General features: G+C 35.8%; 1 protein-coding gene across 1 annotated transcript in view; it reads left to right on the top strand.

Moving 5' to 3' along the window:
- Positions 1-12443, top strand: part of wdr11 (WD repeat domain 11) — a 131766-nt gene that overhangs the window by 40901 nt on the left and 78422 nt on the right. The window contains exon 11 of the mRNA XM_066678724.1: positions 7879-7963. Coding sequence (XP_066534821.1) covers positions 7879-7963 — 85 coding nt within the window. The remainder of the gene's footprint in view (positions 1-7878; positions 7964-12443) is intronic.

Below are 12443 nucleotides of genomic sequence, written 5' to 3'. Positions count from 1 at the left end.
TTATACATTTATTAGTTTTGGTAGATCAATATATGAAAGGAAAAATATTAGTTTATCTGTTAAATATAATTTAAAACAACCACAGCACATAATGATTTAAATCGTAATTAATCACTTTTATATTTCTTTCATCTCTTATAGCCCCAGTTGTCATTGTGGTTATATTGTATTTGTACTCCGTTAGTTAGTTATTTGTGCTTCTTTAACTCTCTGGGATCAACAAATTTTTCTGTGTTCAGTTTGGTTTTAGAAATATCTTACTAAATTACTGTGGTGTACAAGGTGGCACAACAGATAGTGTCATTATCACACGTCTTCAGGGTCTGGGGTTCTTTTCTTTTTTTTTTTTAAATATAAATTTGATATCAACTTTGCACTAAAGTATTAATGTTTTACTTTTTTTTTCAGATATTCCTTTAAAATATGTATTTTACTCCCTGTATATTAGTGAAATATAAATATGTTCTAAATGAGGTCTATACCTTACTGCTCTTGGAGCCTGGTGGTTACTAGTTTATAGTCTTATTCTGAATGGTATTGCAGTTTTAATGGTTTTCCTAAAGTTCCACCACCTGAGTGTATTACTATGAATGTTTAATAATCTCTGACGTGTGCTATGTTGCAAGTGCATTATACACACAGACTGCAAGTAACTGAAGTGACAGACCATTCTTACAGTGCTTGCATGAATTTAATGCAGCCTTTATGAGTCACTAGGGCTTATAATTTGTCCTTGTTTGTGTCTTTTTTAATATAAGCACATTCTAGGTTTGGCAGATAATATATAACAGTATATACTGGAGGAGACAGACCTCATAAAATTATATGTGGAAATATGCAAGGATATGCCATAATTGCTTCCTGCGGAAGTGTTAATTTTTTCACAAATAATTTAAAGTCACCATCAGGTCATCAATGAATCCCCTAAAATCTCATATCTGTTCATTAATTTACATGTATAAAAGTTATTTTCAAGACAAAAAATGCCATAAAAGTGGCTTAAATGTAACTTCATACCCATTAATGAACCACAATCAATGCCCTCAATCTGCAATCAAACCCCACCTCTGTGTCCACTTATGCCTCTACTACTGGCCTGCAGCCCAAATAGCCCCACTCTGCAAATTGACAAGACTGATTGTTTTAGTTTGCAATGTAAGAAATCCTGGCTGGCTGAACTTGCCTGTTTGAGACTGACTTGGAACACTGCAGTTTCAATGAAGAAATGCTCAATCATATCAGTGACTGCTTATTTTGTGCAGAACACATTCTCTATGTGGCAAACCTACATAAAAAAAAATACTGCAGGTCCCAGAGTGCATTGTATTAACTACAATGCGGCCAAACATAGTGCTGTACTGTGAAAGTAAATGGATTGTTTACTTCATAAAATTAACAATTCCTTTTGAGGATGCAGTAGATGAAGCATTCAAAAACTGAAGTACGGATTTGGCGGCTGAGGTGAGGGGACACGGGTGTCAGCCACATGTAACACTGGTCGAGATGGGTGTTAGTGGATCTGTAGCCAATACTGCCACATACCTGCTTGCGCAGTTCAGTGTTAGAAGGCAAAAAATTAAGGGCAGCTGTGAAAGAGTTATCAGAAACAGTTAAAAGCACAGTCTAGTTGGGGGTGGGGGATACACTGAAGAGGTGAATTGGCTGAGGTGTTATAGGTATGTGGAGCACATGGCAGGTGAGTGCTGTGTGTGTTATTGTGGTTGTTGGTGATGTATCATGTGAATCAAACATGGAACTGGTGACACTGAGCAGGCATTAACGGTGCCGGTAGGGCTAGGTACAGCCTTAGTCTCCAGGGAGGTGTGGATTCACCATTGTTGATGGTTAAGGGTAGGGCTGTAAAGCTGACTTGGAGGGGGTTGGATCTGGGATGTCAGGCTTCACCATTGAGCCTTCCAGAAGTATCATGGGCTTAATTCTATGAAACACAGACAACCCAGATGAAACACTGTGTAAGGGTGTAGTATTCAAAGACAGGTTTTCCAAATAGAATCCGATAACTTGGAATAGCCAAATATGAGGTTACGTTGAGCAATGGAACTGCAATCTCTGGAGTGATGGTGGTCAATCCACTATATTTGAATTGATCTGGAGTGGTATTTGTGATCTAGAACTAATGAACATCTCTCCTACCTTGCTCCTTGTACCTTGTAGCTGAATGCTTTACTCAAAGTTTTGTAGCTGGATGTAGTCAAATCATAACAGCTGTGTACTACTATATAGTGTCAAGCCTTTCTTAAAGATTACAGGCTGTTACTGCAGCAAACTGGGGTCTAAGTGGGGTCTTTTAGTTCAAAATGCGATCCAGAAGATGCATGCAAACAGAGACCGAGTAGGTTCTAAGAGATTCAATTGAATCCATGGCAAACATTCGATACTAGCGACTCCCAAACACTCAGTAATTGGTTCTTGGGTAGTCGAATCCTCATCACTATACTATTCCTTTCTCTTGACAACCTGACAGCAGCAAACAGACAGAACATTTTTCTACAGTATTTTCTTTGCAATTTTCATTTTTCAAATTAGAAATAGAGGTCATTCAGTCTTTTTCATATTCATTTAGTATTCATCTATTTATTGAAAAGTGCATAACATTTAATCATAGTTCTCATCTTCAAATGAAATAAATTCATTTTTGTCTAATTTTCATTGTGTAAAAATAGTTCCTCAAGAAATATTTTTTTCATAGGTTTCGTTAAAGAATTAACACTGGTCCATATAGTGCAATTAATTTTAATGTAATAACTGTCCGGCACCATTACTAATTAAAATAAATTTCCACATTTATTTGTGAATTACTGTTGGGGCTACATCAAACGGCTGACATTTCTCATGTCTTCATATAAACCAATAATGAATTTATGGCTATTTTCAACCTACAGCAGTGGAACAAAAATAAATGTTCTAGAGTTAGGCTTTCTAGTATGTTTTGTTGTACTTCTTCAGTTCTAACTTTTGACCTTTTAAGGACAAGCACTGAAGTTGCAAGCTAAGAAATAATGGTTTGTCCTTGGAAGGTTGTCATGCCATTATCAGCGGACAGAGCTGATCGTCTCCCGGGTGCAGCAGTGTGTAACTCAAAACCGTGACCAATCCTACTATTCTGGACGTGACAAGATCAATCAGTCTGTAGTTATATCGGATCGATCAGGAGAAGGTGGCCGTCCAGTCTGGCTTCGTCCGTCTCCGAGACATCCAGCACATCTCGCTCTACAAATAGAAATAGCTGCTTCTAAACACTTTGGATGGACTGAGATTACAAGGTGGGGAAGCATAAATACTGAGCTGATAGAAGCAGTAGAGGCTGAAATTGACATGCTCTGTCTTATTAAAACCCCACTCCAACACACACACACACACAAATAGACATACTTTTCACAGTCCCATCTGCCACCCTGTGTCTTTTCATTCAAACTCCTCTTGTCTATGATATAGCTTCTATTCTAAGGAGTCATTGTTTCAGTCTTTCAAAGAAATCTGTACAGATGTTTGTTACAAACTCAAATTTTTTGGGTCTTGAACGTTCTTCTTTCTGAGATCACATACATCTTTTTGAGCGTTTGTAAATACTCTTTTTCTTGTCAGTTTACATTTTCCAGTTACTACATCTTGACAGCTACATATTCAGATCTTTAAAGGTTTTACCTTTTCAGTTCTGAAAAAACATTTATCTTGTTTAATAACTATTTTTGGGATTAATGCTTTAGGTACTGTTTATGTGATGGGACAGTTAAATAAAAAAGATTGGTATCCAGCAAATGTCTCCATTCATCAACCCAGACATCCACTTATCTAGAACAGCAGTTTTCAACCTGTGGGAAGCAGCCCCCCAGTGGGCCTAAGTGGTAGAGCAAGGGGGATGTTTACTAAATTTTCTTTGTTAGATGTTGTTAGATTTAAATGGTCGATTACATTTACGTGTGGGCTGCTGAAAATTTTGTGTCAGGCACAGTGGATTGCAAGTTGCAAAAGTTGCTGTTATCTAGAAAATCTCAATGTTTTGAAGTTTTCTGGTTTCTGGGAATGTCTGTGGCCACTTTTGGTCATCAGCAGTTCTTGAATAAATAAAATTACATAATTACATAATAATTACATAATTAAATAATTGTTTTGATTGAATCAGATTTAGTGTGTATTGAAACATGATTACTGATCAAAATATTTAATAAGCAAAACATGACAAGTACAGCAAGAGCAAATTGCCACAACTTTGATAAGCTTTCGTTTAATTTAATTTGAAAATGATTGGACCATATAGCTAACTTTGCACTTGAAGTGTAAATCACACAGAATTTCTGTTGGAGAAATGACAAGCAATTACGCTCATGGTATATTTTTGAAAAGCTCAGTTTCTCTAGTTTAACATTCAGCATGTGCTGTGTTAATATCTTAAACAGTTGTAAAATGTAAGTGTAATCACAAGATGATGTGAAAGTTTTGGCCTTCAAGAATGGGTTAAATACACACTTATTCATAGTCTCTATTACTTTCACCATGGCATTCTTACATCCCTCCATCCCCACCATCCACCCTAAAAGTATTCATGGCTGTCTGACAGCTATATCACGCCCAAGGCAGCGTCTGTCAGAACGGTCCTCTGTCAAGACTGTATTCTGATATGTGTTGACTTTATTATGGACACCACACACAAACCATGTCAGATAGATGCACCAATAAACAATGAACTTTCCTGTTTGAACTCTGTTTCTGAGTATGAGAATGAGTGGGAGAGTGTGTTTCAAAGTTCACAAAATGAGCTTCTGGAATAAAAAAAAAAGATTTTTTTTTGTCCTGTATGTTTTTACTGGAGACATAATGTGTTCATGTTTAATAAAGGTAAACCAAGTAATATTTATTCTTTGTTTCTCCCTCCCAAAACACATTTCATATACAAGTAAAATTATGTAAATACACACTTTTCCCTGAATACAAATGTCCTCATAAGACCTCTGGGCTATCCAGCTTTGTCTATGATCAGATATGTGTTTAAAATGGAACAAAAGGTGAAGGCTACTTTAGGCCCTATTTATTTTCAGGTCAATGAACAAAGGATATATTTATCACAACAATCATAATTCATAAATCATAACAGTTTTTTTTTTATATTTCCTTGAGAGGGACAATAAATATGTTGTAAATAAAACATGTGAAAATGAAAATGCAGGTAGAGCACACTTAAAAAGGCATTTGCCTAAAATGTTAATTGGTACTATCAACTTTTTGTTCAGTTAAACAAGTCTCCCAAACTTTAATATGAGTGTGCATTATATGAGTGTACTCTAATGGACTTTATAATCGAAATTATATTATGTATAAACATTTATTTAACATTTATTTAATAATATAACAATTATATGTTTGCTTTGTTTTATATGCAATAATAGTAGTATATAAAACATAATAAATGCGTACAATTATATGTTTATAAAATCTTTTCCATTAGAATACCCTCATGTAACTCAGAAAGGCTGAATACTTTCTAAATTGTTCATAAAATAACCTTTTTTGTGTGTGCGTGGTGGTTTAGAGTGAAATATGTGTCAAAAGTTCTACAAAAGCAAAAATATATCTGCAAGCAATATTCTTAGAATCAAGTAAATGTTGTGAATGCAAAACAGAAAAATTATATCAAAAGTATAACTTTAAAAATTGCTTGATTACCTTATTTCTCTTTGAAGTAATTTGATACTTATTTTCATTTGCATTTTGCCAGTCTGTTTTTATATTATAAAACAGAGAGTTAGAACAAGCAGACATTTGCAACACCCGCTGGCAGATAAAAAAGAATTTCAGATTTGATATGCAGGAGAAATCACAGATTGGAGCAAAATCCATTTAAACTGACCTTCACATAAATTATTTCAAGAATTTGTTGATCCCAATTTGTAAAAAGGACAATTCCAGGAAAATCATGAAGGGAGGTTTTCTAGAATTCTATCCATTGCAAACACTGGGTCATTGCAGTCAAATAACTTGTGCTTGGGGCTTCCAGTGTGACATCACAGCCTTTACTCATTCTCCACATCTGGAGCCATAGCCACTACACTTGTAACAGCCCTTAAACATGTATCAGGTGTTACAAAGTTTCAGGCTCATTTTACTGTCAAAAAACTGAAAAAAAAAATTGCAGTTATAGCAAGAATTAAACTGAAGAAGTTAATGCTGTTGAAGTTTTCTTCTCTGTTTTATGAAATAAAAACATGCACTTTAAATGTTTGTACACAGTTGTCTGTCAAGCCACTTTTATTTCATAGATTTAAAAAAAAAAACAACATTCACATAGCTTTACAATAGAAAAAACTGTTCAAAAGCATATTCCCTTAAAACACAAGGTACACGAGTATTTAAAGTGCAGGTTAAAGCCTTTTTACAACTTCATGGCTGCTTTGGTAAAATAAATTGTAGCATTAAAGGATTCATACAAACATAATTAAATTCTAAATGGTTTGTAGATTTTGTAGATGCTAATTTCTTCCCTACATCAGTGTTTTTGGGCCATCGGTTTGCTAGAAGTTTTGTGAAGTATGCTAAATATTTATGGTTTTATGATATTTATGCTTAATGTAGTTATTATACCTGCTTGATAAAGGATTACACAATTTATTGTGTTGTCTAAGCCACTCCTTATTTGTCCTGGCTGTGTGTTTTGGGTCATTTTCATGCTGGAAGACCCAGCCACACCCCATCTTCAATGCTCTTACTGAGGGAAGGAGGTTGTTGGCCAAAATCTCACAATGCATGACCCCATTCATCCTCACTCTGTGCAGTTGTCCTGTCCCCTTTGCAGAAAAGCCCATGCTTCACAACAAGGACATTGTTCTTGGGGTTGTAATCACTTACAAATCTCTTCAAAAATTGGCAGTGCATCAAATATTATCAGTTAAAATAACAAGCACAGAAATCAGTCGTTCGTGAGCTGGTCTGTTTAGATGGTGAAAAATGGTGCTGTGTTGTTTGGTTTTTGTAATGTTTTGACCAAAACCTATCACAGATGTTTCATGGACCCAGGGAAATGTGTTAACACAGGTGAAATGGGTATACTATTTTTCCTTTATGACTGTACATGTAAATGAACAGTCTGAGCTGCAACACTCCTTATAATGTCAGTCTTAATGGGTGAGGCCTTTTAAAAACTTTCATTTGCAGTGTAACCAGAGGGACCTTCTCAAAGTACATTTTCCATTTGTGATCTAATCTGTGTGTGTGTGCCTGTGTCTGTGTAATGAGGCAGCACCTGAAGTGCATAGCTGAGCATGTGTCCCTAGAGACTAGCACCCTCCCTGCATCCCTGCAAATCTCCTTTTGCTAATAGCCTCAGTTAATCAGCGTTTTATTTTTTTCCTAGGATAATGCATCTGGTGTATTTTCATATAGTACATGTACGCCCATCTTAAACTGCTTTTTAAAATGCTTCCCTCAAATTATCTCCATCAGTTCACCTTTTCTGTTCTGTTATTTGTTGTGCTCTCTGGTGTCGACCAGAGGAAGATGGGTTCCCTCTTATGAGTCTTGGTTAGTTCCAGAGTTTCTTCTGTTGTGAAAAGTACTATATACTGTAAATAAAATTGTATTGATAGATTGATGGATGAGCAGATGTGCACAAGCATTAGATATAACATTTATTATTCTTAAAGGCACAGTAAGAAAGTCTATTTAATTGTAAGGGTTTAAGTGATTGCAAAATTATCTTGTAAACATTAAATATACAGCTGGTTTATGCTACATGAACACCGATGTATTAGGTAGAAGTTTATAGATGAGAAAAACAAAATGAAACACTGGGACTTAGGGAATGCCAAACATTTTTATGATGGTGATAGCAGAAAAAATATTTAATTGTGCTCCTCTTTTCATTAGGTACAAGCAATGGCTCTGTGCTGGTGTATAACTTGACCAGTGGTCTTTTGCACAAAGAACTCAGCATCCACTCCTGTGAAGTGAGGTGAGAAGACATTTTCATTTACTGTTGGTTTTAAAAAGAAATAGCCCCTTATTTACCTTAATCTCTATCTGCCATTGTGTAGTGTGTTTACATACTTATGTAAAAACTAAAAAGCTTATTAATCTAAAAAAATAGCTTGATCTAATTTAAAATTTATAAAATCTTCCTGTAGATTACTGCTAGATTCGTGTTTATTTAAATGTGTTACAATGACATGTCACAATGGGCCTGTAATCTGCATTAGGAGACAGCAAGGGACTCTTCAGATAATGAGAGCCGTCTGGGTACCAAATTTGGTTGCGCACATATATGTGCAATTAAATATGGCACAATGAGGTGGATATTCAATCTGTGTTTGAAGAAACTGAGCTCATTATAGTGTCTTTCTTTGGATGAAGGCCTAAATTATGAGCTTTTACTTATTAAAAACTGCCGTTAAACCTTCATATTGCTCCATGTATTAAAGAGATGAAAGGTTACATTGTTGTGTGTGTGTGTGTGTGTGTGTGTGTGTGTGTGTGTGTGTGTGTTCAGGGTTTCACCTTTGTATTAAAGACTGTACAAGGGCGAATAAAGCAATTATATACGTCACCATTCCAAGTTTTAAATAATTTACAATCATGAATAAAAACCCAGAATCTATACACCATGAGTCCAGGCTCTACACAATATTGTAGTGCCTGTCATAGATTATTGTACAATCCCAAATCTGAAAATATTGGGACAGTACTGAAAATGCAAATAAAAAATATGAGTTTCTTACATGAAATGGAGATCAGAATGGTAGTTTAGGGCTAGTAGGGTTAGTTTGACACCCAAGGACAAACCTAAATAAAGGGTATTATTACAATAATGTGTAGGCTATATTTTGGGTAAATTCACCAGAGTCTAGGATTGATGAATATGTCTTTTTTAGTGGATCTACATGCTTGAAAGGAATATTAAAATGTCCTACAATTATTACTTTATCATTTCCCAATGCTATATATAGGGCCCTGGGAGCCTGTAAATATTAAACAATGAAACTGAGCTGTTGTTTCTAGGAGAAAGAATTTTAAAAGAAGTTATTATATATAAAAATATATTTTGGTAAATTACACTTACATAATTATAACTTGCAGGGTTGGCCTCATTTAATGTAAAATATTCATAGTGTCTAATCCAAGTATGATTGAGGAATAAACCATCAAAATTATTTTTTCAACGTTTAATTTGAGGAGAACACACAATCTCAATAAGCTTGTAGCTAGGTGACGTCTCAAGCCACTGAGCAGATGGTTCGTTTAGCCCCTGATTTCTGACCACATCTCTGGTTTTTCAGCAGTGATTTACTCTGTAGACTAACTAGTAGACTATGAGATATGCTTCAAGAAATAGAGCAGCGCCCTTCTGTGAAGGGTGAATACTGTCCAACACATGCTCTTTACCAGATGCTTTTTACTTTTACTTCAGTATATTTGTAAAAAAGTGGAATTTTACTTTACATTGAGCTGCAATCTGCTTGCTACTCGCTACGTATTTTTATCGATCCATTCAATGCACAATCTCTTTGTTTTGTTTTGTCAAGACTTCCAACAGAGGCTCGGTCACATGACCAATCAAATGTAGCCGCTAATGACGTTTGACTCTGTTTCATAAATAAAACAGAGCCAAGCTGAATAGTCACTTCACGGAGTGAACATGCAAACACACACACACACACACACACACAGGGCCTCATTCATGAACCCTTCATATAAAAGCAAACTGCACGTACCAAGTGTCTGCAAAAATGGTGGGCGTATATGTTTCTCTGCATTTAATATACCATTACTATAATTCCCACCCATGAATTTCAAATGAATGCCTTATAAGGAAGTGCTCAGACTGAGGAGCCGTAGGAAAAAACCTCAAAAATATCTACAGAAAAGCAAAAGAAAAGAAATGTTCTCTTTATTTTACTGAAGTGCATTCAAATCTGCACATTTTAGATTCATTCTATGTATATTTTTGCTCACTTATGGGAAAGTTTAGCGAGGCATTAGATGGATTATACAGTTTAAAATCTGAGTTACACATTACTGTGCAAACGTTTTTAGGCAGCAGAGACGTCATGAATTAACAAGTGGATTCTAATTTTCCATTCCACCTTAAATGATGCAACAATGTGGCACGTGCTATTGCTGTTTCCGAACCATTTAAGGTGGAACATAGTTGCAACTATGTGCTATTCTACTAATCTCCAGCTTCCAGTACAGTGTTTAGAGACTGCACTGACTATATTTTCCCATCCACGACCCAAAGACATGTTTACGTGTTTTTTTTTCTTTGTGGATCTGCACAAAGAACAGTGCAAACAACAGACGCAGCAAGGCGTATGTCCATATTTATCTATGACTCCAAGGAAACGTGTTTGGTTGGGGAGTTTTGGGGTCGTGTACTATGTAATCCCCTGTCATGTAGTGTGTGTGACATTTTCCAGTCTCCATAAAAATCGACAAAAACAGCTGTGTAGTGTGAAATACAGTCTGTTTATAATCTGCACTAACTTTAATTCGAGCCGCATCTAGCAGTGCGTATGTGCATACCTATCTACTTCATGGGGTGTGGCAATCCCATATCTCCACATTCTGGGACCAAACTCTCCAAGATGACAACGCTCATCCCCACAGAGCGGGGTTTATTAGAGACTACCTCCAGCAGTCCTGACCTTAACCTCATTGAACACTTGTGGGATCAGCTTGGGCATGCTGTTCGTGCCAGAGTGACCAACACAACCATGTTGGTTGATTTGTGACAAATACTGGTTAGAGAATGGGATGCCATCCCAAAGCAGTGTGTGACCAGGCTGGTGACCAGCATGTGGAGGAGGTGCCATGCTGTTGTGGCTGTGTATGGTTCTTCCACATGCTACTGAGGCTCCTGTTTGTTAAGTGAATAAATTGTTAAATTGCCAATATTTCTTGTTTCTTCAAACTTCAATCTTCCAGTCCACCAAACACCAAATGAGTCAATGGCAGAATAAGCTGTTTGACATTGACAGAGAGGAGTTGGCAAATTTTCCATGGGCGCAACCCACATACTCAGCTCTACTGCTCATCCCACAAATGCATGTTCCTTACAAATGTGCCACTGGGAAATTAACAGGCTTTCCAAAGATATAAGATTTATTGCCAAGAAGCATTGTTACAACATATAAATAATCTACCAAACACAAATTTCCTTACTTTTTGTGCTATCTTTATATCCTATAAAGTTACTATGTTTTAATTTTTACAGTGACAATTGCATGCAATTTAAAATGTATTTATATTATGAATTATATATATATATATATATATATATATATATATATATATATATATATATATAATAATTATATTTTACATTTATTTATTTATGTTTTAAGTGCAATAAAGCAGAAAAGAACAGTGAATAGAATCAGGGTTGGATTTGGACTTAGGGCTCTTCCTTTTAATCAAAGACTCTTTGATAGAGAACATTTGTTGCCTCTCGCTTTATTCATCAGTGTCTCCCCCAAAGAAGCACATCGACCTCAATAAAAGCTCTTTGACTCAGAAGAGAATTAAAAATGTTATTGCCGTTATCCTGGAAAAACAAACTAAATGAGAAGGCTTTCATATCGCAGTGCTCTGGCTTCAGTGGAATGGGTTTAATCCTCTGGTTTCTGCTCATGTGCTGCTCTGGAGCACCAGCAACCCTCACCTCATTAATTACCATTCTCCTAATGAGCGCAGAAACAATTTCACCCTTACAATTATGCCAGAGATTCAATCAATTATATAATTAAGCAATTGATTAAAAATAAACACCATCCATTTTCTCCATGTCATTCCTCTCCTTATAGGGCAGCATCTTACCAAACACACATCCAGTATCTATGTCTTTAACCAGTCATTAATAAATACATCAATTTAGTATTTTATATCAGTTACATAAAGGTACAAAGCCCTGTTCTTTTGAGTGTATGTGCTATATTTAATGTAGGGCTGGCTGTAGACTTTTATGCTTTGCACCTTTTCAATGAAATCAATCATGTTGCACAAACAATGAATAGTTCATTGAAGAGAACATTTATGCATGAGTCATAATCATTTCAATCATTTCACTTTAAAATTGAGATTTTAATTTAAAAATTACTAAACCTTCAGGACATTACTGCACAGTTTGTGTTAGCCTTCCTCTAGTCCATCATCGTTGGTCAATTTAGTTTTGATTGTTGAACTGTTCTCAGTCCAGTAGAGCCTGCTGAGTTTTTCAGAATTCCAGCACAAGCTCAGAAAAAACACACATTAACTTCATCAATTCAGTGTCACTCCAGTGCTAAAATGATTCTTCTCCCAAATAATATCTGCTCAGAATTGACCCTAGAGTAATAGTCCTACCCACTGTGTTGTGTGTGTGTGTGTGTGTGTTTCTGCAATGTTTGTCAGGAAGTGAAAACTAAAATCTCATCAACATTTCCAAGAAACTTACGAAA

This window comes from Hoplias malabaricus, chromosome 8, assembly GCF_029633855.1.
Source record: "Hoplias malabaricus isolate fHopMal1 chromosome 8, fHopMal1.hap1, whole genome shotgun sequence".
Classification (NCBI taxonomy): Eukaryota; Metazoa; Chordata; class Actinopteri; order Characiformes; family Erythrinidae; genus Hoplias; species Hoplias malabaricus.
The sequence above is the reverse complement of the archived record's forward strand: the minus strand, read 5'-3'. Positions and strand labels throughout refer to the sequence as shown.